Here is a 25,388-nt window from a genome sequence, read left to right as displayed (position 1 = left end):
TTTCTTTCCACTTTATGCTAATATGAACTGTAAGAGTATTGTTTTTGCCAACACTGTTTTTGAACATTCAGGTTCCTAGATTTTCTATGCTTTAACTTACAATAGGATCAACACATTTATTAAATTATGGGGTTTTTTTGTTCTGAATACATTTTCAATAAATGAACTATGCAAATATTTCTGGTTAATTAAAAGACTCATATTGGAGAAAATGTAACACCTGTTGCCAATAAAATAATCATGAATAATACCACTTTAATTTTCATCTGAAGTGGCATCTAGTCCTTGTGAACATATTTTACATATGAATAACATGGAGCCAAAGTCTATCAGGAACAGAATGATCCTGCCATACCTAACTGCTTTCTAAAATTTTGTCGTTTGTAATGACTCTGCAACTGTCTACTGAAATACAGTAATTTTTCCTGTGTCTTCATATGAGCATTAGCCCTCACTCACAATCCTTCATGTACACTGAAGAATTTTCACTGGCCAAAGATTTCAACCTCAATCTGATTATACATCTGTCAGATGCTCCTGATATATTATGGAAAACCCTACCAAAGTCTCAAATGGCATTACAGGCAACTTACTGAGACCTTAAGTTATCTTTTTTTTTTGGTGACATTCATCACTGTGGTACAGGAACCTCTCTAAGAGGCTACTGCATAACAGCTCATTTCTCTTATTTTCCAATCTTCTACAATGCTCAGGTAATCTTACTGGTGTTCAGCCCTCACAAGCCCTACAATGCTCCAGACTATGTAGCAACAGTCTTTGGAATAATCTATAGGAATCCCTCTCTGCTCCCACAATCTTTGATATTAGAGTGATGAGGCACTCAGAGTGAAGCGGATATGCACTAATAAAGGAATTGCACTTAGTAAAACATGCTCAATAGGGAGTTAGTCTTCTATGCTTTTTTAGCCAATGCTTAAAGTCTCTTAAAATTTCAAGGGAAACACCATACGGGAAAGGTCAGAGGGAAACATTTGCTGTGATAATGTGTGCAAAAATGTTGGGGAAGAAAATGACAAATCAAAAATTGATTTGGAAACAGTATGGTACAGGATTTTGCAAAAGCTGCAACACAGAAAATCACAAAAGGATGAAGTGCAACACACAGAAGATGTATGGAGAGTGCAATAGGGAAGAACCATGGACAAAAGATTTTGCCTCACTGAGGCCACAATCAGACCACCTGTGAAGACTAATATGAAATGAGGCACTAGAGAGAGAGGTGAAGGTAAGGACCAGAGACTAACAGTAGATTTTAGTAAAAGCCTTAAAATAAGCAAATAGAGTATTTTCTTATTTGATCTGCCTTCAGAAATGATAGCAAATCTCCTGGTAACTTTCTCTGGAAGGACTTAACTGTAAAAGAAAATCAGATGATGGTACCACAACTACAAAAATGATTTATAAAGGACTGGAAAAAACTGACATAGTTTAGGAGAAGACCATATTTTTACTGAGACTTCTTCTGTACTTTCAGTAGTTTTTTTCAGTAGAACAGTTCAGTTCTGTTTTTAATTTACACTTAATTGCTCTGAATGGGGTTTTTTATTATTATTTGATACAGTTATTTTGCCATGGAAGAGACTCTAAACAGACTTACAACACAACTGCTTTTACAAAGACCTACAACTTAACCAATGTGATCTACAGTGAAGTTGCATCGAAAAATGGTGAAGAATAACTAGAACAGAGAGGCCAGCTAAAACGACTCACTGTGTTCTGAACAGCATTAGTGATAGCTGACAACATGCCACGAGATCCAGATGAAGGAGAAGAAGGAATATTCTCAGAAAAGCTTTGGTCCAGAGTATCTTCTGCTTCTAACAAAAGGAAAAGAGCAAGCATACAGCATACTTTCAACTCTACAAGTCACAAATTACAGTAAACTAGATTCTGTGGGCAAAACATTAAAATTCTGTCAATTGCACTAATTTGGCAATGTCAAAGAGTTTTGTCAAATTTCAGTGAACTTGAACTTACGTGTAATCGGTGTTTCAGCTGCAGGAGACTCTGCTGTTTCTGAAGATGCTGAACTTGTATTACGAATTCCTAGGGTAGATCCTGCTTTTTCCTTTACTGCTGTTATCCCATGACCTGCAGCAGAAGCATATTATAGATTATATTGTTTGAAAACTTTTTACTAACAGTGCCTAGTATTTTTATATCACATGAATGATGACAATCAGAGTAACTATTAAACTTACCCCATTGCTTAATTTTTTAATAGATTAATAATTCACTTGTTCTTCTGACTAGAAATGATAAAGCTGAAATATCCTACAGATGACACTGAATCTGAAATGCAAAACTTGTTTCAGTGGCACATGTAAGTTTAGTTCTCTGCTTTTCAAAATGCTAAATATTCTATTGCAAGCAGTTTAAACAGAAATTGATGGTCCTCCTAATGCCATAGTTTTGGCCTCATTTAGTTTTCAGAACTCTGGAACAATTAATCCACAATTAATGGTCTGTGGGTGACTGCAGAGCTGAGGTAAGGAATCTGTTCTTCAGTCTGCTGCGTAGGTGCTACATTAGGTAAGTGTTTTAGGAATACTGACCCAGGTCCTCAAAGTTATTTCAGTATTTAAGCTCCTCAGTTGCTCACATGAAGTCAAATTCTAAAGTGTCTCACCTCAAAGCTGCTACTTTAATATACTTCCTAAACTGCTGGTGTCAGATGACAGAATTACTGTTCCAGTGGCAGCTGATGTCCCATGGAGATTTTACCTGACCTTTACCTAACATAGCAACTCCCTAAGTCTCTGTTCTATTAAAATGGTCTAGTTCAATATATAGAATATATATTATTAGGGTTTCTATCTGAATATCTGAATAGTTTTGACAGAATAGGATTGCTTTGCTACCCTCAAATTGCCTCTGGGTATGTCTACAAGTATGTTCCTGATATGCTTTTCTCATTACAAATGATCCAGCTAGTACATCTTCCTTAGTTGTAAGTTTCTGCACATCAGCTGAGATGCAAGGAGTAAACAACCAACCAAGCAAGCAATATTTCTTTCCAACACAAAATGAAATGGCTTCAGCTACCCTACGTGATTTTTTCTTGCTCGGTACGCTATTACTGCATCACATGTAAAGCTTATCACTTCTAGCAGCAGGGCAATAACTATCTGCCTAAATACTTGTAAGAAGCATTAATGACAATTTCATACTTCTTTGCTTTGTTACCTTAAGCTGAACTGTTAACAGAGAAATGATTTCAGAAAAGGCATTAATACAGATGCTCATGCAGATACCTAGACATCTAAGGCACAAAGTCAAGCACAGCAACTAATTAAATGTTGTCCATACTTTCCCACAACTGGGGACACTTTCTGTTAGGAAAATTCAAAGCATTTTTCTGAGTTATATTAACTACAGCAAAATAAGCTATCATTTGCCAGTGCTCTGCAGTGTTCTAATAAACATACACATAAACATACAAATATGCTTTTGAACATCTGATCAAAGAAAAATGCAGCAAAATTATTTGAAATGGAGTAGGAAGAAGGAAAGCTTAGGTTTATGATTATATGATTTCCAGATGGATTGCACATCAGGTGCTCTATGAATTCAGTAATAAATATACTCCAGAAAACATACGTGAAGCAACACTACTGAAAGATCACATACAAGAAAACTGGGGTATCTGGAGGTAAATACAAAGAACAAAGAAGATGTCCCCTAAGGAACACACAAGCAGAAACAAGTAATTTTCTGTACAACAGAAATGGGGTCCTGATGTTTTACACTGAAACAGAAAGACTAGGCAGGTAAGTGCTTTTACCTGTTTAAAGAAAATATGACCTTTGCCTATATTATCTCATGTCTTACAAAATGTAGCAGTCCGTCCAATTGTACAGGACATACAGGTTATGTACTACAGCAATTTAACTCTTTGCTGGATAACTTCTGGCTTTTTGCAAAATCTGTTCCAATGCAGATACGGGAGAGCAGAGTAGTACTTTATCTAATCCAAATCTTCTGCACATTTTAATTGATTAAGTGAAAATATTAGCATGAATAGATCGAGCCATTTATTTACTCTACATATTCTCGAGACTCACTTAAATAATTATTAATTGTGCTTTTAAACTCACGTAATAGATGCTCCATTATCACATTCCTTTCCATTTCTCTTGCTCACAACTTTTTAAATGAGCAAAAGAGTTCTATTCTTTCCATTGACTTAATTTTTCTTGAGGTCTTGACTTGCTAATAAAATACTACTGTCCTGTAATTATACAAAAAAATAACTATGAACATTAAGCAAAAATTTGTTTTTAACTGTGTATGAAAGTTATGGATTTTCAGATTAATTTCCTTTTTTTTTCCTGTACCTAAATTTTTTTTTTTTAATATTCTATAATTTGACTCTCATCGTTCTGCAGACAAGCTCATACTTCCAAGAAAAGGAGGCACACGGTTGCTGTACTGATATTTACAGACTTACAATAGGTAGCGTTTTCAGGGCTGTGGTTACATGCACTAGAATGATAACAAAATACCTCAGGTCAACTAGGACTAGTTTTGCTGGAGTAAGCTGGATGGCACATATGTTTGATAACAACAACAAAACTAGATGAGATCAGGAGACCACAACTGAAGCATATCAGCAGTGTTAGATACATGTACATGCACAAACACAGCAGAAGCTCATGTTGTTTTAGAAATTAAGATTATTATTTGTAATTTAAAAAGGCACAGAAATAGAAGAGGTTATGGGAGATGAAGCTACATTTTTGAAATGAAAGTGCACTGGTTTTGTTACACTGGGTGTGGCAACACAACAGAGCTGATATTGTAGACTTAGGAACACCTCCAACACCTCCATTTACTCATCTGCGGCAGTGGGGACAGAAGAGCTATGCAGTGGATATTACCTGCATACTTTTTGAAGAAAGCATGCCTTTTTCCCTGTGTTGCTGCTTTTGTTTTTCTTGCCTACATGATTTCTTTTCCTTCTATTGGCTGGTGATTTCAGCAGAATGATGTTGTTCACCTTGCTAGTTGGAATCTTTCACTTGAAAGGGAAGATTTTATAAGCCTAAAAATGTAGCCTGCTTTTGAGTTTGCCTGATCTGCCCAAGGCTAGATTACAGCACTCACAAATGCTTTAGTCAGATACGTCCCACTTTAGGTTCTTTTATCTTCCACCTTCAAGCTTAGTAGCTTTGGATTCCCTGCAGAGCTGAAAGAGGCCAACAGGCACCTCGGAGGCAGTTCAGCATGTCTGAAATCTAAACCATTCTTGGAAGGAATTGCTGTCCCTTGTTAATCCAGTACTCCCAGGCTATTGGATGCCCTGCTTCAATGGTAGAGATGGAGAAGAAGACTTTGAGATTTTGGCCCTGGCTACCACACAGTCTTCACAACCTGTCTCGCACCACAAGGGCACTTCTGATGAGCAAGTGATCAAACTTTAGTCAAGTAATATCAATGAAGCTTCAGCTGGTTTTAGCTAAAGATGAAGATGGAGGCCTTAAATTAGCATCTGACACTGAGAAACTGATGAACGTGAAAGATGGCTGGTGGGAGGGAATCACTCCACCATATGAAGCATACATATGTGGAAAAGCCAGCTGTGTTCTAGTTTTGTACACTAAAAAGTGGGACCCCATTATGCTCACTTTGAGGCTATCCTATTGGCACACCATTCACCTCAAGGCTTTAGAAAAATTCTCTTCCTTGTAGTTAAAACAAAACCAGAGACTAAATTCTGATTATTCATATGCTATCCAGTCTGTAAATCAGGAGTAACTCCAATTCAGCTAGTAAATGAGACTAGTTTCAGATCTCCTTAATGCAACAGTAAATGTTTTAATAATAGCAATAGACTATTGTATGTAACTGTACTATTGCTACAAGTATAGAAGCTGTTTTTAAAAATGGAAGTGATGAGCTTCAAGTGCAGAGTGAGAATATATTATTCCTCACTTTTTTATCACCTGGGGATAAAAGGTTTGCTGTTACAGCTACCATGACCTAACGGCTTCTTGGTGCTGGTATGGGAAGTTCTGCTCCTTCCATTTTCCATGTTTATCCCTTCTGCTTGCCCTGGCACTTATCTCAGTGAGTTAGTTCAATGAACTGAAGAGGCAGAAAATGGATTTTTCTTTTCTCTAGAGTTATTCTTATGTCAGTTTAGCTTCCTGACCGGATTACCAGGAGCTCAGAGGAGCATGAAAGCTGGCACAAGAAGGAGGAAGAAATATGCCAGGAAAAGAAGTGCAGGACTGCACATTTCAGTGGCTGCTACCCATTAGATTGGCTTAGCTGCAATGGTAACCCACTGTTACAGCAGAGTTTTATCAACACTCTTACTAAAAGACTGGATGGTGTAATTGCCAATTAACTAAAAGATTCCGTTTAAAAGAAAGAGAGTAAAATGGTAATGGTAAGTACAAGAAGTTGTGTCTCCAGATCACAGTGACGCTGTTTCTCCCATCTCATCATCCCAGCAACTATTTCAGTGGATCTACTCTACTGTGGTTCCACAAGGAGGGAAACCAGACTTCTTGTACCTTCTAAAAACAAAAGACAACTTCACCTTATTAATGAGACAGATTCAATAACTTTCTTAGTGTGACATCTAGTGTCAGACACTAAGCATGGTTCAGGCAGTGACTACTAATCCAAAGGCATTACAGATTCTGTTGTGTAGGGGAGTATCACACCTGCCTTGTGGCCAGGACCTTGATCCAAGTAATGTCAAAATCAGTTCAAAGACAACAGATCTTTTCTTTAGAATCCAAAACCATCTCCAGAACAATCATTGGCTGTATGTGCAGAGTTAGCTAAAGAGAAATAAGATACAAATTATATGGAAACTACCTAATAATAATATTAGAAGCTAAAATCAGCTATGCTAAACAAAGTACAGCCATGCAGTAAAAATGCTAATCTGTTTGGGAACAATAAATCAGGCTTTGAAGATATTGTGGTTTAAGCCCAGGCTGTAAGTCAGCCACGCAGCCCTCTCGCTCACTACCCCCCTTTCTTCCCCTCACCCCTGCTCCCGGAGGGAAGGGGAGGAGAATCAAAAGAATGTAACTCCCACAGGTTGAGATAAGAACATCCAGTAACTAAGGTATAACACAAATCACTACTGCTACCACCAATAATAATAATGATAAGGCAAATAACAAGGCAAGAGAATACAATATCACCCATCGATACCCAGCCCAACCAAGCAGTGAACCAGCCCTTCCGGGTAACTCCCAGTTACATCCTGGGCATGATGTGCTGTGGTATGGAATACCTCTTTGGCTAGTTTAGGTCAGGTGTCCTGTCTCTGCTTCCTCCTGGCTTCCCCTCCTCCCTGGCAGAGCATGAGACTCACAAAGTCCTTGGTTAGACTAAACATTTGAGCAGTAAATAAAAACATCGGTGTTATCAGCGCTGTTCCCAGCCGAAAGTCAAAAACACAGCACTGAACCAGCTACTAAGAAGGAGAAAAAATGACTGCTACTGCTGAATCCAGGACAGAAGAATAATGAAATAACATAATGACACCTTCCATTAAAGCAACCTGGTCTAGTGAGAGGCATCCCTGCCCATAGCAGAGGGGCTGGAACTACATGATCTTAAGGCCCTTTCCAACCCAAACCATTCTGTGATGATTCTATGAAACCAAAATCCTTGAAACAACCATTTCAGGCCAGTCTTAAACAGAAAGGAATATAAGAAAGAAATCTTTTACAGTAAGAATGATGACTGGAACAACCTCCCCAGGAACGTGGTAGATTCCCCACTGCTGGAGGTTTTCAAGATGTGACTGGACAAGATGCTAGATAATCTCATCTAGGCACCCTTTGCCACAAATGCCTGGACTAGATGATCATAGAATCAGAATGGTCAGAGTTAGAAAGGACCTTAAGACCATCTAGTTCCAACCCCCTGCCATGCGCAGGGACACCTCGCACTAGACCATGTCATGGAAGGCTCTGTCCAACCTGAACACTGCCAGGGATGGAGCATTCACAGCTTCCCTGGACAACCCATTCCAGTGCCTCACCACCCTTAAAGAACTTCCTTCTTATATCCAATCTAAACTTCCCCTGTTTAAGTTTTAACCTGTTACCCTTTGTCAATCAAGTCAATGATCTTTCAAGGTCCCTTCCAACCTAGGCTGTTCTATGATACTATTTATTAAAAGCTGAATGTATTTGCTTAGGCCTTTAAGATGTTATCTAGTCTACCTCAAACTGTTTCTGCTATTTTGACAGAGTACAATTTTGAAGAAAAATATAAGGAATAGTAAGTATTTGTCATACTTAATCAGACAAGCAGCTCTGTTGTACAAAGATAATGACAGAGCAACACAAAAATCACATACTGAAGGTGTTGCTGATAAGCCTAATTCCAAGAAAGCAGCTTTATTTATACCATTTATTACACTGAAGGAATAAGCAACATTAAAATGGACTGGATTGTGGCAAACCTATTTTCTGATGAAGAATAGGAGATGAAGTGTTGGTTGTACTGCTCAGATATTAAATAGAATAACTTGAAGGGGAATAATAAATATTTCATAATAAGAAGAAAGCTTATAGAAATTCAAAATAGCTTTTTTTTTATTTCCTCTCTCTGTCTTTCACTAGGAATTATCATACTGAAGCAGATAAATGGTATATGCCATTCCACATCCTGCCTATGACAGTGACAGACAGATACTTCACAGGATCAAGCATGAACTTCCATAGCAAGCAACGAGGAAATAAGCCCTCTATATCAGGAATACAAACTATTACCTGCTGCATTGATTTTCTGCAACAAATCTGAGTTTATCTATGTGGTCTCTCAAGTTACCTCGGAACAGTGAATAATGTACATTTGATTTCTGCTTAATTCAAAGTCTATTTCATTTAATAAACCCACAGAGAAAAAATAGATTTGAAATTATTAGATAGCAATATCTGAACTCAACCCTACCCTGATCCCAGGGTCAGAAAGTCTAGGTTGAGATTCCAGGAAATGGGAACAGAAAACGGAGGAAGTGCTGCTTCACATACATCTGAGTTTAGGCTCTTTCCCAGTTGCTCTTGGCCACTGCCAGAAGCTAGATAACAGATGGGTCTTCAGTGTGACACAGTGCAACCATTCTCATGTAAAATTAAAATGATTTTTAAATTTTCTTTCTCCTTTCCTGCATGTTTCAGATGCCTCTTTGCCAACGCAACCTGACCTGTTCCAACTGTGCTCATTAAATAATTCTAAAAATATATATACAATATATATATTCAGAATAGTCATCATTGCACAACCTTATCAAGTCAGGCTGCCTAGACAACAAACTTGTTCACATATTTGCACTCTGTGAAGATAGTTATGATGCAAATACAGTCAGACGGTATGTTAACATTTGTCTCCCAAACCTTTTCTATCGTTTTCAGGCAAGCTCAGGTCATTTGGGCAAAAAAAATATCTGTGGCCATACTGTCCGCAGAAAATGTATGCACTATGTGACATTAAACTTATTGCTCAGTGAGGCTGAGACTTCAAAGCAACAGAAGACTGTAAGGCAGATTGCTGCTGCAAGCCTGCAAGCATAGTTACTGTTTCATGACAAATAATCTTATTACTCACAAACAATATTAGAATGGCCATTTGATGAAATACTATTTATTGCAAAAGCTAAACAGAATATAAATATGGCTATCTCACAGGCAGAAACTGAATGACCTGAAAAAGCTCTGTTCTGAGAAAACCACTGCTGCAACTATAAAAATAAACTGAATAATTCATCAGCATTACAATTCCAACTGCTCAACAGTAAAGTTACTTTTATGCACATAAATTTGCTTCTTTAGCTATTTACACTAAGCCGGATTCTTTTTAGAATGCTGTTATTAGATGGTCTGAGAATGTAAGAGAGGCAAGGCTTGTGGATGTCTGTGAAAGCAGTACCTTTTATTAGACCTACAGATAGTGCTAGAAAAAAAGTGGGTAAAATCTTCAACAGAAGAACCCTTCTTCACTTTTGAAAAAGAAGTGCTAGCTTTAAGGTTAAATACAAGTTGAGAACGCTCAAGCAGTTCCACAGCTAGCTAAGTTGTCCTTGTCCCCATCGGCATGTTCACTGTGTTCCTATCATTTCCCCTTCAGTAGCATTTGGGTCATCAAATGGTAAACCAGATTAGGGAGTTTACAACTGATCCAGCTGAAGATCCAGCTCTTACTTCATCTGTACTTTTCAAAAATCAGTCCCATAAACCAGCTCCCCACATCACTACATGAACACTACTGTTAGCATACGAGAAGGAAGAAATACATTGCTGGGGCAGGACAAGCCTGCTCCTTTCAGCAGCAACCATCACTTACGTCAATTTAAAGACATCTTAGAAGCCAATTCTGCATTTAATTAGATACATTCATCTGCTGGACTGTCTGAAAGAAAAGGTAGCTATGAACTCTTGAGTGTGAGTATTACTGAAAAAAAAAGAGAAGAGAGGGGAAGCTCCCTCCTTCTCCGAGAAAGACAGAGGAATAATTTATTGCCCATGGAACAGAGGACAATAAGAAGGAGAATTATTTAACCTTATATGGGATTATAAAACCAGTATCTCTGTTGAATCTGTTACTTTTAGTAATTGGCAATTCATTTTAATTCCTAATTTCATCTTTTAAAAGTGTATCGCTGATCCTTCATGAGAACGGGTTAGTTAACAGCTTAGTAGCTTTTTTGTAAGGAATGATTTCCCATTGCTAACTAGGTATTTGCATGCTTCACTTTTTGTCCGTGAGTTTCAATGTGTAATGATCAAGTTCTACCAAAAGTTTTCGCAAGGACATACTGAACAGACATACTATTGGAAATGAGTATAGGAAGAGGGAGTATAGGATCCATTTTTCAGTATGTTGTTCTACTCTCTGAAGTCTGGTGTAATAGCTTAACAGTTTCACTGGGTGTCACTGAAAGCTGGAATGATTTATGAGAGGTGAATTCATATTGTAGAGATAGAAATCATGGTGCATAAACCACAAACAGCTACACACTTGAGTCTGAGTTGGGGTGCTCTGCCTTCAAAACCTATAAGCCTTTGGTTGATAGTAACTGTATCAAATTATGTATCCTTCCTGTGAAGAAGCTACAGTGAGCTCATTCACTAATTTTAGAAACAACCCTAGTAACTTTTCCGTAATCTGACACCAAGAAATATTTATGCTGTTGACAGTTTAGAAAGGTCCTTCTTCCCATTCAAAAAAAAAATGATGCTTGCCAAGCATATCAAGACAAAACTGTTTATGAATCTTGAAGATACAAGAGTAATGTGTAAGATTATTGTTTATTTCCATGAACTTTACTGATTGAACACTTACCCACTGTGGCAGAAGCTGATGACAGGAGAGACTTTCCCCAGGTACCCAAAGCTCCCCATCTACTTGCTTTAGATGAAGAGTCTGTGGCCTATAAGAACAAAAATATTACTCCACTGTCTAAAGCTCATGTTTTCCAAAGACAGGAGGAAACACAAATAACCTGTCAGGTAACGAAGTCCAGCATCTAATAAGTGATGACAGATTCGGTGTTATGTGGAGTTTAAACTTCTGTGCACAAGAAAGCAGAATGGGAAGCTTAGCTCAGATCACCTGTTCTTAAAAACACCTAAAACACTGGAGATGTCTTTACAGACATCTTAATATTTCTTCAGGTACCTGATTCTATAAAGCCATATAGTTTATTAGAGCTATTATTAGGGAGAGGCAGGAACCCATCTCCTTCCTTGAGTTCTACCAGGAGCCAGAGTTGAAGGCTCCTCTGCCTGAGTCTCAGAGGTGTAAGCCAGTAGATGTGCATCCGGAACTCCCATCAACTGAGTTCAATAAAAACACAGACATAGGAGGTGCTGCCCATGTTTTGCATTAATGTGTGGTATTAAGTGGTTACCAGTATTCCGTATTTAAATCATACTAAGAAACTGTTGTCTCAGGGAAGTCTCCAGTAACATATCATCCCTACACAATCAACTCAAAACCAAAAGCTGAAGCATACCAAGACAGCTCTGCATTGTGCAGCATATAGCGTACACCAATGATCTCCCCCTATGAAAGTGGGACCATTGGCGGAAGGACTAAAACTTGTCCAGTTTGTGGATGCCTGAAAATTTTTCAGTGGAGATGAGAGTATCTTCAGCTATGTCATGTGTATTGGATTTGGATGCTGCACAGACTAAAAAAGCTTTGGTTTTGTTTCTTGTTTGTTTTCTTTTATTAACTTCTTGCAGTTACTCAGATTGCTCCTGAAGGTCTGTGGATCACAGATCAAAACCTACTGACCTAGAACAAATCAAAAACCACTGGCCATTTCACCAAGCCTTGTAAATCATACAAAGTTTTTGTAAAGTCAGTGACTTGAAAATTAGCATGCACAAGATTCAGTGCTTCATATGCAACTTAAATTCTGTTCTCTTCTAGGTTAATTCTGTGAACTGAATGAAGCAGATTTGTACAGAAAACCAGATAACAAAACCATAGTAGTTCTATTTCTACACAAAATCTGACTCTTGGTATAGTTTTATTGCAACCAAGTAAGAAAGACCAAATTAATATCATTCTGGCAAAGAGAAATACAACTATTCCTAGTTTCCATGAAGGTTTTTTGAATATAACTCCTTAGGCTTTTGTGAAAAACAGTATGTGCACTGTTCAACATTCTGTCCTTACAATGCAGGGAGGGGAGGGCTTTTATGGAAAAAAGGTATTACTTACTGGACTGCTTTGTTCATTCAGTGTTTCTTCAGATTCAGGTTCTGCATCAAGGCTTACGGTCTCACTGCACTCAGCTGGCATGTCTTCAGTTGCCTCTCCATTGGAAGGCAGACTTTCAATTAATTTTTCAGTCAAAGGGTTTTCATTAATAAATATTTCTCCTTCCTGTCTATTACTGGAACTCTGAGCAGCCTGTCCATGTTCATCTTGTGAAGACTCATGCAAGATCTCAGCTTCCACAAGGTGTGGTACTGACTCGTGAGGCAATACCTTATTGCTGGGTATTTCCATTACTTCAGTTTTTTCTTCAGCTAGGATGCCATCACATACATCTTCAGACATTTTCAATTCTGAATATAGAAAACAGATTACATCTTTTAGGTTCCATAAACATTTGAATGACTACAAAATATGCAGCATTCATAAACTATTGATGAAAACCACTACAGCCTTGATGGAAGGCCTCCTGAAGCATGGAGCCCTGTGGCACATACAGCACTATTCACCTTGCAGGATCTCACTCAAGTATGAAGAGCAGCATTACTGTTCTCCAAAATATGCTTTGGTGAAGGAGAAAGGATGCTCATTTATCTGGAGAAGTCAAAGGTAAGAGCTTCCACATGGTTAATTCCTATGTTCTCTATTAGATGTTCCCTATTACGCACGAAAGGCCACTGGTGAACAGGAATCTGAACTGCAATAGCCAAGAACCTCTTGCTCTCCTTGTCATCATTTCCACATAAACATGTTCCTATAGCCTACTGACTGATGGAGAGGAGGATGACAAACACAGATGTGATACTTATGTGTTGGAGAAAGGGCATAATTTGAGAACATGACAGGCTGTGGTCCCTGCAGCCATTTTACAGACAGGAAGCATTTGTTGCTTACACCATTTCTGTACCACTTGTCTCAAAGGCTTACTGTTTGGGGAGTGCAATGCTTCTCACCTGCTCTTAAAGTTCCATCTGTGTGATTAAACTTCAGTTTTGAATCCAAGGGCAGCTTGCACAAGGTACAGTTATTGATTTTGATTTTTTCTAGTACATTACACAGTTTTCTCTTATTTACTCCCTATCTTCCCATGTAACTTATTTTTTCTAAGTATTTTCCACCACTGTGCAGTCAGCAGGCTGAGGATTCAGGAAAGGGAAAGAAATGGCCATTGAGCAGCCGATTAAGGAGTGGCACTGACAGAGTCCACAAGGGTTACTCTACAGTGATTACTACCACTTACTTGTTGGCATCAACAGCATGCCTGCCAGCGTGAGGACAGTCCTTGACAAAGAGTTGTTATTGCTAGCTCTTGACTATATGCCGAGTTGCACAGCATTAAATAAACTCACACAACCCTCTCTGCAGATGTTGTCTTTTCATTGTCTCCCATATTAAATATGGTTCAAAGCTTTGTACTTTTAGGAAGGACTGAGGTTCTAGGAGAAACTGAGGAACAGGAAAAAGAAAGGTAAAAAGCAACGTATAACTGGGATTCAAGAGAAATCTGCCCTTAGTTGTATTTTATTAAAGTCTATAGAATTATGTATATCTGTAGCTTTAGCAGCCTGTTTATCTAACTGATGTAGATCATCTGTTTGAACAGGTTCAAGAATAGCATTTGGGATCAGTGAACAACAAACATAAACAAATAGGCACTTGGTACCACTCATATTACTTTAGCTTACGCTGTAACTTAATTACCTCTAGAAAACACAAATTTACAAGTCAGAACTTTTGCATATGCCACAAGTATTTGCAGTTTTCCATTACAAATGTAGCAAATACCATAAAATGCTTTAGAGTGGGTAAATATTACCATTGTTTCAACAGTACTCACTGTGTGATGGGCAACATCACCTAAAGAAAGGTTTCGTGTTTGTAAAACAAATTCCACCGTCAGATAAGAGGATCCTTTTCCGAAACCTGTAATATCAGTACACACATGCATCATAATTTTGACAGGTATTGGATCAGAATAAAACAATGTCCAACACTGGTACAGCTTTTAAAAGATCACATATACCGTGCAGGCCTGAGTCATCTTTGGGGAACCACTCAGGCCAGGGTTCCTGCAGCTCTCTGCTAAACCTTCCTTAAGAGCAAAGCGCCTAACAGCAAACTCCCGCATCTGTCAGGAAACGCGCCGTGCCTGACCCGGGGGTAAGGCGCCACTCAAGTTGTCATCCGTGAGGCTATTCTGATCTAAACCAACCCGGACAACTCCTTACCAAGGGGAATGACTCTACAGATAGCTCATGACGGAGATGCCGAGGCCAGCTCCAGAGCTGGCGCCAGGCGAGCACCCCGCCCGCAGTCGCCCTGCCGCGGGGTTGGCGGCCCCTCATGGCCTCGGTGGCACCTGCCGACTCGCCGCCCGAGGAGTATAATCCCGCCTCGGAACAAAACCCGGACCCAACGGGCACCGGCAGGCGCAACTCAACGCCTCCGTGAGGAACACCTCTCCCTGGCTGTTAGCTCCGCGCTCCCCTGCCGCTCGACGTCCGCCGACACTTCTCCCTCCCGCGGGGCGCTGAGGGCGCGGAGCTGAGGTGATGCCCCTAGGTCGCCCCCCACCGCGCCCAGGGCAGAGCAGGAGTAGCCACTCCTTCAACCCGCAGCTGCCACGGCTTCCCCTTTCCTTTTGTTTAACTTCTCCTTTCGAGATCCCCTCTGGGGCAGTTGCTAGCGAGGAGCCCGCAGCCAGTTTCAAAAGCGGCAGGAAAAGAAGAAATCGCCGTGCTCCTTACCGCTCAGCAGTGCCCGGCCGGCGTACCCCCGGCTCCTTCCCCTTCCCCGCCCCGCCACGTCGGCAGCAGCGGGGGGAGGAGGCAGAGCAGGCCGGGCAGCCGGCCGGGCAGCAGGGAGGAGGGAGGAGGGCGGAGGGCGGGTTGTCTGCTTCGGCTTCGCTCGCTTCCCGAGACGGCCGCCTGTTGCGAAGGGGTTGTACCCGGCCGGCTCCAGGCTGCGGGCTGGGTGGCAGCACTGACCGGCCGCCATTATTGCCCCTCACGGCCCCCGGCTTCCTGTGGGACAGGGGGTCACGCGTCGAGGGCAAGCGGGCCCGCGGTGGGGACCCGCCGGAAGCGCCGGCTAACAGCGGCGGGCGCGGGCGGAGCGGGGCTGAGTCTGGGGAGCAAAAAGGGGTGGGCTTGTCAGCGCTGGTGTGGTAACGTTCATACTGAGGCGTTTTAAGTATCGAGTCACGGAGCTGGCGTTTTCTGTGCTAGAAAGTTTAATGCTTTCTCGAAGCGAGCTGCAGCTAACCACCTACTGAAGTGCGGGGTTGAGGAGTTAAAAAACTGAGATTTAGCTTTTTAAATGCCACTTTGCACCTTTGTTATATCTGTGTTCACAGGAATTGCGGCTGAAAGAAAGCGGGAGATGTGTACACATATTGCCAGTAAGTTATTGTCAGCACTGGGTGCCCACAGCCGTGTGAGAAATACATGGTTAAACAAGGATTGCAGGCTCTTGCCCAACAACCTGTGGTTCTTGCCTCTAATTCCCCATACCCGTTACTCCTTTTGCTGCTTCATTTCAAGGCAAAGCATGCCCTTTGTGATAAAAGGCAGTTCCACCATTTACCATAGCATCCTGTCACTCATCTTCCTTGGCTGAAGAAATACTGTTGCTACAGGAAGCAAAATAATACATGTTGTGAATCTTTGAGGAGAGCTGCTATGGGAGGTCACAAAACAAAGCCCCAATTCTCAAAAGCGAGCTTCACAAACACGGATCATGCTACGTGACTTACACACTTACCAGGGAAGTCTCTGAAGTTTCCCATGAAGGTATGTGGTAGTACAACAAATGTTTGTATCACTAATAAGTTTATTTTGAAGGTGTTTCAATGAGAATTTAAGTATCTGGGCATGCTGGTGGTTCTAGGTTAATTTATTAATGTTTAGATGTGTTTACTGAAAATGAAATCTAGAGTGGCCCTGAGGATTTCCCTCTGCTTTTCAGTGGAGCTTCTGGAAGAGTAAGGGAGTCTGAGTAGTCTGAGTAGTCTGAGTAGGAATCACGATAGATAAAGCTCAATAGCTGGAGATTGTTTTTACCCATGATGAACAGTAATTTTGACTGTAAGTTAGGTCATACACTGCCAATTTTGCAGATTCTGTTCAAGACCATGCATGTTTTAGACCTGCAAGACAGTATTAATCACTATTGTAATCTAAAGTTATTTCTTCAGGGTGAAATTAACATTGTCAATTGTGTAAATATGTAGTCTATTGGAGCAGAAGGATGTATTTGTTTCCTAAGTTCCCAAATTACTTTCTTGAATTTAGCACTTTTATTTTCTAATTTTCTTTCTCTTTCACTTTTCAGTAATTAATTTCACTTGTATTTGCTCACTATGGTAGTATTGCAAGAGTTTTGAAATAAGTGAGCAATAGAGATTGAACACTTTGACACATCTCAGATTTCCCTGAAGTTTGTTATTTACTGTGTCATCATCAGCCTAATGGGTTTCAGAAAAGATACTTGCCTTTAAATAAATAGATAAATATAAAGGAAACATGGAAGGAAACAACTATATTTGGCTACTTTAAACCAAACAAAGTATGCATAAACATGTGAGGAATATATTAAATTTTCTTCCAGTGATTGCACTGGTAAATCTAAGTGCAATTAATGGTAATATGCTTATTTTGCTTTTTAGCATATGTTTTCTCCATCTTTATAGCATGTAGGCAGAGCTGGAGAACTTTATGCCAGTGACCAGCTCGTACTGCCACTTAATTGAAGAGATTCTCTTGAATAAGAGTCTCTAATTTACTGCAGTTATTGCATGTTAAGCAAATGTACACCTGATTCTGTGTTCATTAGAGTATAGATAGGTTATATTCAGGCAGTTAAACTGTTGCATTCCAAAACAGGAATGAATGCTGGGAGGAAGGAAGCTCTTATCTTTGGATTTTATCTCATCCTAAGGATGGATAGCAAAATCTTTATAGCTAAGGGCAGACAATGGTGAGGTTTGTATATACCAAAATTATAAGGTGTCATTTGGAAACCAGCTGTGAATACACTTGCCTGTATTGACAGAAATGAAGAAAGAATCATAGAATCATGGAGTGCCACTAAAAGGCTCATTGGCATAACAGCAGAGAGTGTCAGTTATCCATATTCTGTTGCTTACTACGCATCCCATCTTTCCCTTCTGGTTTTTGGATGACCTCTTTTCCCTTGAATCTGAGAAATGAAATATGATATACAGAATAAGCTTTAAAGCGAAAAAGTAATTTTAAGACTATTTCCTTTGCTTCCTTAAGCATTGAAATCTTAAATAATGAATGGGTTATGGTATGCAAACCCAGAAAGGTAGGTTGTAGTGTGGCAGTTTTGTATTTAGATCTCAGCTAAGATGGAATTTCTGACCGATATTATACAGAAATAAAGAGAGATACTGGTTTATGTCTTTGCCAGGACACTAACTCAAGTGTTTGGGCATTCAGTTCTGAAGTTGCTGCTCTGTTTTAATTAAAAAAAAAAAGAGGACCCCACCCATTGTTTCTATGTCCATTATTTTACCCAATCACAACACTGCTGGAGCAGGACAGTGATAGTATTTTTCCTTTCCAATTAAATGGAAATTAAAATAAAACAAACAGTACTTTTATAAACCAGCCTTGATAACTACTTGACAACTAACTTGGTATAGCTAAATGGGAAAAATAATCAGAATAATGCATATAGACTTAGATCATTATTAAGTTCAGAGAGGAAGATGTATCAATTCCAGTGTAAATCTTGCTCGAAAGAAGTACTTACTTTCATATGAATTTGATGAAGACAGAAAGTTGGTAAAAAGATTTTTTTTTTTTTTTAACCCTGCTTAATCTATTGCAAAGCGTGGAAACACATCGTTCAATAATAATTAAATAACGGGGAAATTACAGTAATGTTATATGTGGAAAATACATCTGGAGGAAAGCAAATGCTATTTCCTAAATTGTCAGTAGATGGCACAAGTATTTATATAAAAAGTTTGGGCGTTCCTAGGTATTGTCACACACTAGGATAGAGTTACAGGAAGTTTTGGGTTTGTCTTTTCTCGAGTGCATTTTCAGCTTTTTTGGGAAACGGGGATTTCTGGTGAGAAGCTCTTCATTTTACTGATTATAATCAGTTGCTAGGTAGGTAAGACTGATTTATATTCTGCATCTTATTTGAAAATGAGCCATGTTTTCCATAGAGGGTTATTAGGCAATGTATGATGTACTTTCAAATATGTGGGTAAGAAGTGAGAGTAAAGTTGCTTATGTTCAGTAAATTTATCCAAAGAAGCTGGCCAAATAGCAGCTCTTTGTATTAGCACTGCATCCACAGTTAAGGTGGTCACAGTAGTTTAATGGAAATAGATTTTTTACAGTTCAGGAATGGGTCTAACTTGATATGTTTCATTCACGTGGAAGACATATTTTTAACATTTGGGCTTTGTATTATACTGATAACTTGTGAATACCTTAATACTGGACCCTCAATATATTCTGTACAGTTCCTAAGTGGAAGTTTAGTCAGTTTAATCTGAGTTTATATTGGAAAAGCTTTTAAAACCTAAATTTTGATATTTTTTCTTGCTCTTCATACAATAGGACAACTTCTTGTTATGATCTTGCTTTGCTTATATTTGATAATGCTCTTTTCGCTTTTTCTCAAGTTTGAAGACTTGGCAATACTTCTGAATTAAAAGGGATATCACTATAAAGGATGATTTCCCCAGTGTTAGACCCCAAGTTGGGGTCATGTGTTGTAACAGTTGCTAATTTTGCTATTTCATAGGATATTCTAAATAAAAGTTGAAGGTACTCGTAAATAATTTGACTGAATGCCAGGATATAGGAATGAGAAAGAAAATTAAGCACATGTGGAAGAATCATATCCTTCTTCCATCTAGTCCCTGAATATTGCTGTAATTTTCTTCTAAGAAGAAACAATGATTGGAAGGTAGATTTTTTGTTTGCTTTTTCAGATTTCTCTTGAAGCTACATATTTTGTTTGATTACATACACATTAGTAGTAAGAAGAACAGGATAGCTGATGCTAATTATCTTTTCTTCTCTGTACATGCCTAAATTTCTTTTGGGTGCTATGATGGTAAACAGTGGATAATCTTTACAAATGAAAATCTGGAAAAAGGGTGGAAAGGTTTTGCCATATTGCCCCCCCCATTTCCAAATGATTTCCAAGCCTAGTTTCATGCATTCTTGACAAAAGAAGAACTCAGTGGACTGTTTTTTGTTGTACTGTTGAGATTTCATAATATAGGTTGTGTTAGATCAGGGAGAATATAATTCTGAGAAAGCTTGTGCAATGGTTAATGGTACAGAGGATGTAGTCCTCGAGGTTGTAGCCTTAGTCCAACAAGTGACAGCTATTACTGTCTCTTTGTAAAGCCAACAGAAATCATTGTAGAGTCAATAGAAATATCAACACAGAATTTATCCATTTCAATATCAAGGGAAAGTTGAAAGCCAGTGCAGTCATGAATAAGCACTATGGAAAGCTTCAAGCAACAGCTACAATTTACAGGTAATGGGAGGAAGAGGGAAGAATGTTCTGAGGATACAAAAAGTTTTCTGAAATCTGGAAGGCAACTTTAAATCAAGATTTGCCCCTTTAAGTTCTTACCAGTTCCTCTTTCAGAAGAGCGATCTAATGGATTTATGGCAATATCTAAAAGGAGATTTAAGGCAGTATTCACAATGGCTGACTTAAATAAAGGGAGGCTGGCTAGCCCGAAATCCTACATTCAGAAAGGCAAAGTGTCCTCCATTAGGAAAAATCAAAGCAAGGCCATTTTTCTTAAACTGTGTTTAGATAAGCCTCTTTTTCACAACGGAGACATTTGAGGTCAGCTTCCTTAGATCAGGGCAGGATTTTCTGTGCCCAGATTCTACAACTGGTATTTTTTTGTGTAGCATGCAAGTATTTTCAGTGTGTATTTGGTGTCCTCTGTGTACACCTAACAAATCAGACATGGGGACACCCCACTTTCAGATTCTAAATTCATGAGGTGCTCAAGCCCAGACAAGAAGTGATTTGTGGAATTTCCCATAGCATAAATATAGAACCCTGCCCCGGTCTGCCCAGTTACAATAAGCTCTAATGACCAATCTCAGCTGCTTAAAGATATGCAGATTTTGATTCATTCTCTTGAAATTCCATCTTATGTTTCAGTCCAGGTTTTATAGTCACAAGTCCATTTAAAAAAATATCTCTGAGTCTAGTTCATATGCTTCAGTAGAGAATCTAAGGATAACCATACTGACCTCAAATACTGTACTTTCTGATAAAGTGTATTACACAGTTGTGGGAAGCCTTCATAATACATTGAATCACAGCAGTAATTCTGTTAAAAGCAGTAATTGCTGCTAAATAAGCAGCAAATGCTAGTCACCTATGAAATCAGACATGTTTTGTAAGAGACAGACTCATTATATATTAAATACAGCATATTTACCAAATAAAAACATCAGTGGTGTTCTCTTAGTAAAGAATGCTTCTCCTGAATGATAATAGGTGCCTTCATTGCTTTTTGAGTTGAAGGGAGAGATGAGATGAGAAATTGAAACCTTAAAAAATCGTTCTCTATGATGGCCCCTGCATAGCCACTTCATGATACAATCTGGGTTTTGTTTGTTTGTTTTGCTACAGGCTTAGAACAAAGATGGACAGATAAGAAAGTTACTGAGCATCTCCAAGGAAGAAGAAGCCAATGTGACAGAAAAGATGAGATCTCTCAGAAACTTTTTTCTTTACAAGTGTTTGTTTGCATTAACATTTTGGAACCATGTCAGGCTGTCTGTGGAAAATGAGCTTTTTACATCTGTTTCCAACAATTCTCCAGAAGATGGTTCAGACAAAAAATTCAATAGCCTGCCACTCCTGTATGCAAATAGTCATCAGTCCAAAGCTAATTTTGACTGGGTTGTGATACAAAATACTACAGAAAGTTTGTCATTGTCAGAAATCACAAATAAAAATGTAAAAAAATTAGTGGCTTTATTATCTAATTTCAGACAAGGCTCCAGGTTACAGAATCTGACACTGACAGATGTGTCAGTGAACTGGAATGCTCTCATTCAAATTCTTCAGACTGTATGGCACTCATCCGTTCAATACTTAAGTGTTAACAGTGTAACACAGTTGTCAGACATTGAAAGATGTGACTTTGACTATTCAGGTACCTCCATGAAGGCACTGATAATGGATAAAGTTGTAATCACAGATCTGTACTTCTCACAGGATGACCTATACAAAATATTTGCAGACATGAATATTGCAGCCTTGACGATAACTGACTCGAAGATGTTACATATGCTGTGTCCTTCTTCTGACAGCCCCTTAAGATACTTGAATTTTTTAAAGAATGATTTAACAGATCTTCTTTTTGAAAAATGCGACAAATTAGATCAACTGGGGACATTAATCTTGCAGAAGAATAAATTTGAGAGCCTTCCCAAGGTTAGCTTTATGACCAGCCGTATGAAATCACTGAAATACCTGGACATGAGCAGCAACTTGCTGCATCACGAGGGAGCTGACACGCAATGCCAATGGGCTGAGTCTCTGACAGAGCTGGACCTGTCCTCAAATCAGTTGACGGATGCTGTGTTCGAGTGCTTGCCAGTCAACATCCAAAATCTCAACCTCCAAAACAATCAGATCAGCAGTGTCCCCAGCGGAATGGCTGAGCTGAAAGGCTTGAAAGAGCTGAACTTGGCATCGAACCATCTGGCTGACCTGCCAGGGTGCGGCGGCTTTATGTCCCTGGAGTTCCTGAACGTAGAGATGAATTTGATCCTCACCCCGTCTGCCGACTTCTTCCAGAGCTGCCCAAGGGTCAGGAAGCTCCAAGCTGGAAAGAACCCGTTCAAGTGCTCGTGTGAACTGCAAGACTTTATCCGTGGGGAAAGGCAGTCCGGGGGGAGGCTGTTTGGCTGGCCGGCGACGTACATGTGCGAGTACCCGGAGGACTTGCGAGGGACGCAGCTGAAGGACTTCCACCTGAGCGAGCTGGCTTGCAACACAGTGCTGCTCCTTGTGACAGCTCTGCTGCTGACGCTGGTGCTGGTGGCTGTCGTGGCCTTCCTGTGCATCTACCTGGACGTGCCATGGTACGTGCGGATGACGTGGCAGTGGACGCAGACGAAGCGGAGAGCTTGGCACAACCACCCTGCAGAGCAGGAGACCGTTCTGCAGTTTCACGCCTTCATTTCATACAGCGAGCGTGACGCGTTGTGGGTGAAGGATGAGCTGATCCCGAACCTGGAGAAGGGCGAGGGCTGCGTACAACTGTGCCAGCATGAGAGAAACTTCATCCCTGGCAAGAGCATCGTGGAGAACATCATTAACTGCATTGAGAAGAGCTATAAATCGATCTTCGTGCTGTCTCCCAACTTTGTGCAGAGTGAGTGGTGTCACTATGAGCTGTACTTTGCCCATCACAAGTTGTTCAGCGAGAATTCCAACAGCTTAATCCTCATTTTACTGGAGCCGATCCCTCCCTACATTATCCCTGTCAGGTATCACAAGCTGAAGGCTCTGATGGCAAAGCGAACCTACCTGGAGTGGCCGAAGGAGAGGAGCAAGCGTGCCCTTTTCTGGGCTAACCTGAGGGCAGCTATTAACATTAACCTGCCAATATCTGATGGAAGGAGGTGTGAGGAAGCAGATTAAGAATCTTCCTAATGCAGTTTCTTCTGATTTTTCTTGGTGAAGCAATAAATACCTTATGATTTCCATTCTGTATGTATTGTATGTCAATGTGTTTAACTTTTTGTTACAGAACATTGTTTCTACATAGTTGTCTATGCTATTTTTGAGTGAGTTGAATTTTTGCCTCCTAACTGTACGCAAAATCAACTCACCTTACTGGAAGTCTCTTGGGATTGATATAGAGATAGCAAATCACAAATGAGTTTGGATGTGGATTTTGAAATACAGCTTGAAAAACTGTAGTGAATTTTTCCTCAGCGTAATAAAATCTAGAGCAGTTGAAGAGTGCTTGAGTTGCTGGAGAGTTTGCAGAGCTGCATTAATAACAAAACTTAGGCAGTTTGGTCACAGGACCAATTTTGCTAAAATGAGTTTGCAAGAAAGAAAATGATGCATCCTAAGATGTCTAGGAGTCCAGAGGTTGAGATGGTGCCTGAGTAGTGTTTTCTGAGATTCAGTGAAGCTTAAAAGCATAGGACCAAGATACAGGACTCTGTGAACATCCAGCACAGGTGGTCAAAACTGGCCATGCTACCAAAGAGGACTGAGTGAAGAAAAAAGGTTTGGGATTTTTTTTTTTTTTTTTTTTTTTTCCCCCCCCCCAAGAAGGCAGAATAGAAATAAAAAGGGAAGATGAGCTACTTCACCTTTTGGTGCTCATAGTTTGGTACTGCTGTGAGGGAGAAGGAGTGAATTGGCAGTAGGAGTTCTAATTCCCATCCTCTGATAGAGTCCTGGTACCGTTTTGATTCTGAGTGATACCCTGACTAAAGGGACTGAGAGGATATGTACAGTAACAGAACTGCCTTTATCACCATTGGCTGTATCTTGAGAAACTCTTGACTTCTCTAATAATGCTTTTTTTTAGCTTTCTACTTTTTTAATCCTCACCCAGGTGTCTTACATTATGCTGTTTTTTAAAAGAATTTTGCCTTTTCAGCTGAAACATTACTTTTTGCAGCCCAGCTACCAGTTGTGATTAGAAAGGCAATAACCAGGCATTTCATTCAGTGCTGTGGAAACAAATATTTTCTGTGCTTCTTCCTTCCTCTCCAACTAATGCTTCAGTGTATGACTTATTTAACCCCTAGAAAACTGAAGAAGAACAGAGCTAGCTTGGTTTGCTTATCCCTTTCACACAACCAGGGACACCTGGGTTGTTACATGGTGGCTCACTTGAAAATGTTCTTTAAAAGCATCATAGTTGAAACTTCTGTAATACAGTTAACATCCCCTCTTGTATGTGAAGCTTCAAGAGATCCTATGGCTTCTTCTGTTGGCTGAAGGACAGAAACCCTCTGAAAGTCTGAAGGTGCACCAGGAATCCTTCCTGTTACTCAGGTGGGAGCACATAGCTGTTGCCAGAAATTAATTATTTATTTCAGGAGTGGAAGGTTGTGGCAGGGTTTTACTTTTTGGAAGGAACTTGGGAACTCTGTGACCTCTGGCTATGTAGCTGATGTGATCATAAGCAGAGCTACAGAATTACAGGTTTCTGGTATATGTCCAAAATCCTTCAGTGAATAATGTTGGAAAGGGAGGTTTATAATGAACATGGGGAGCAATTAAAACTTGTAGTTTGGAACCAGAAGCCCACATAGTATTCGATTTTTGTCCATAATACATGCCAAATAATTGATAAAACAAGGCAGTGAAGTACTACATGTAGTTTTCTTTGATTCCACAGGAGAGAATGAGTTTCTCAACTTATACATATCAGAGTATTTCAAAGAATTATTTTAGCCTCTCTATACTCTGAACACTTTTGATAAAACCAGTGCCGGTCCACAAAGAAATTTTCCCCATAGGTGAGGCTATGTGTAGTCTCACAGCCCATGTCAGCCACTTTATCTGCACATTTTGAAAAGTAGCTGCCCATTTCTGTGCACCCTGCTGATGTGAATGTGCAACTAGTTCTGCACTGAAATTTATAA

The 25,388-nt window shown here is 39.7% G+C and overlaps 1 protein-coding gene and 1 pseudogene across 2 annotated transcripts in view; one reads left to right on the top strand and one right to left on the bottom strand.

Annotated features, from left to right (window-relative positions):
- Positions 1 to 15,504, bottom strand: part of FAM114A1 (family with sequence similarity 114 member A1) — a gene marked incomplete at its 3' end in the record, with an annotated part of 31,090 nt that extends 15,586 nt beyond the window's left edge. The window contains exons 1-6 of the mRNA XM_080634509.1: positions 15,474 to 15,504; positions 14,564 to 14,649; positions 12,726 to 13,079; positions 11,341 to 11,421; positions 1,999 to 2,112; positions 1,732 to 1,838 (exon numbers count right to left, since the gene is read on the bottom strand). Of these exons, the coding sequence (XP_080490635.1) occupies positions 1,732 to 1,838; positions 1,999 to 2,112; positions 11,341 to 11,421; positions 12,726 to 13,071 (648 nt within the window). The 5' untranslated portion in view covers positions 13,072 to 13,079; positions 14,564 to 14,649; positions 15,474 to 15,504. The remainder of the gene's footprint in view (positions 1 to 1,731; positions 1,839 to 1,998; positions 2,113 to 11,340; positions 11,422 to 12,725; positions 13,080 to 14,563; positions 14,650 to 15,473) is intronic.
- A 911-nt stretch (positions 15,505 to 16,415) lies between these two features.
- Positions 16,416 to 23,551, top strand: LOC308228814 (toll-like receptor 1 pseudogene; annotated as a pseudogene). Its single transcript, XR_013958979.1, has 2 exons — positions 16,416 to 16,517; positions 21,391 to 23,551. The product of XR_013958979.1 is annotated as a toll-like receptor 1 pseudogene (transcript).
- Positions 23,552 to 25,388: the final 1,837 nt, after the last annotated feature.

The sequence above is a fragment of the Psittacula echo genome (genome assembly GCF_963264785.1).
Source record: "Psittacula echo genome assembly, chromosome: 1".
Taxonomy (NCBI): Eukaryota; Metazoa; Chordata; class Aves; order Psittaciformes; family Psittacidae; genus Psittacula; species Psittacula echo.
This window is presented reverse-complemented; position numbering and strand designations above follow the sequence as displayed.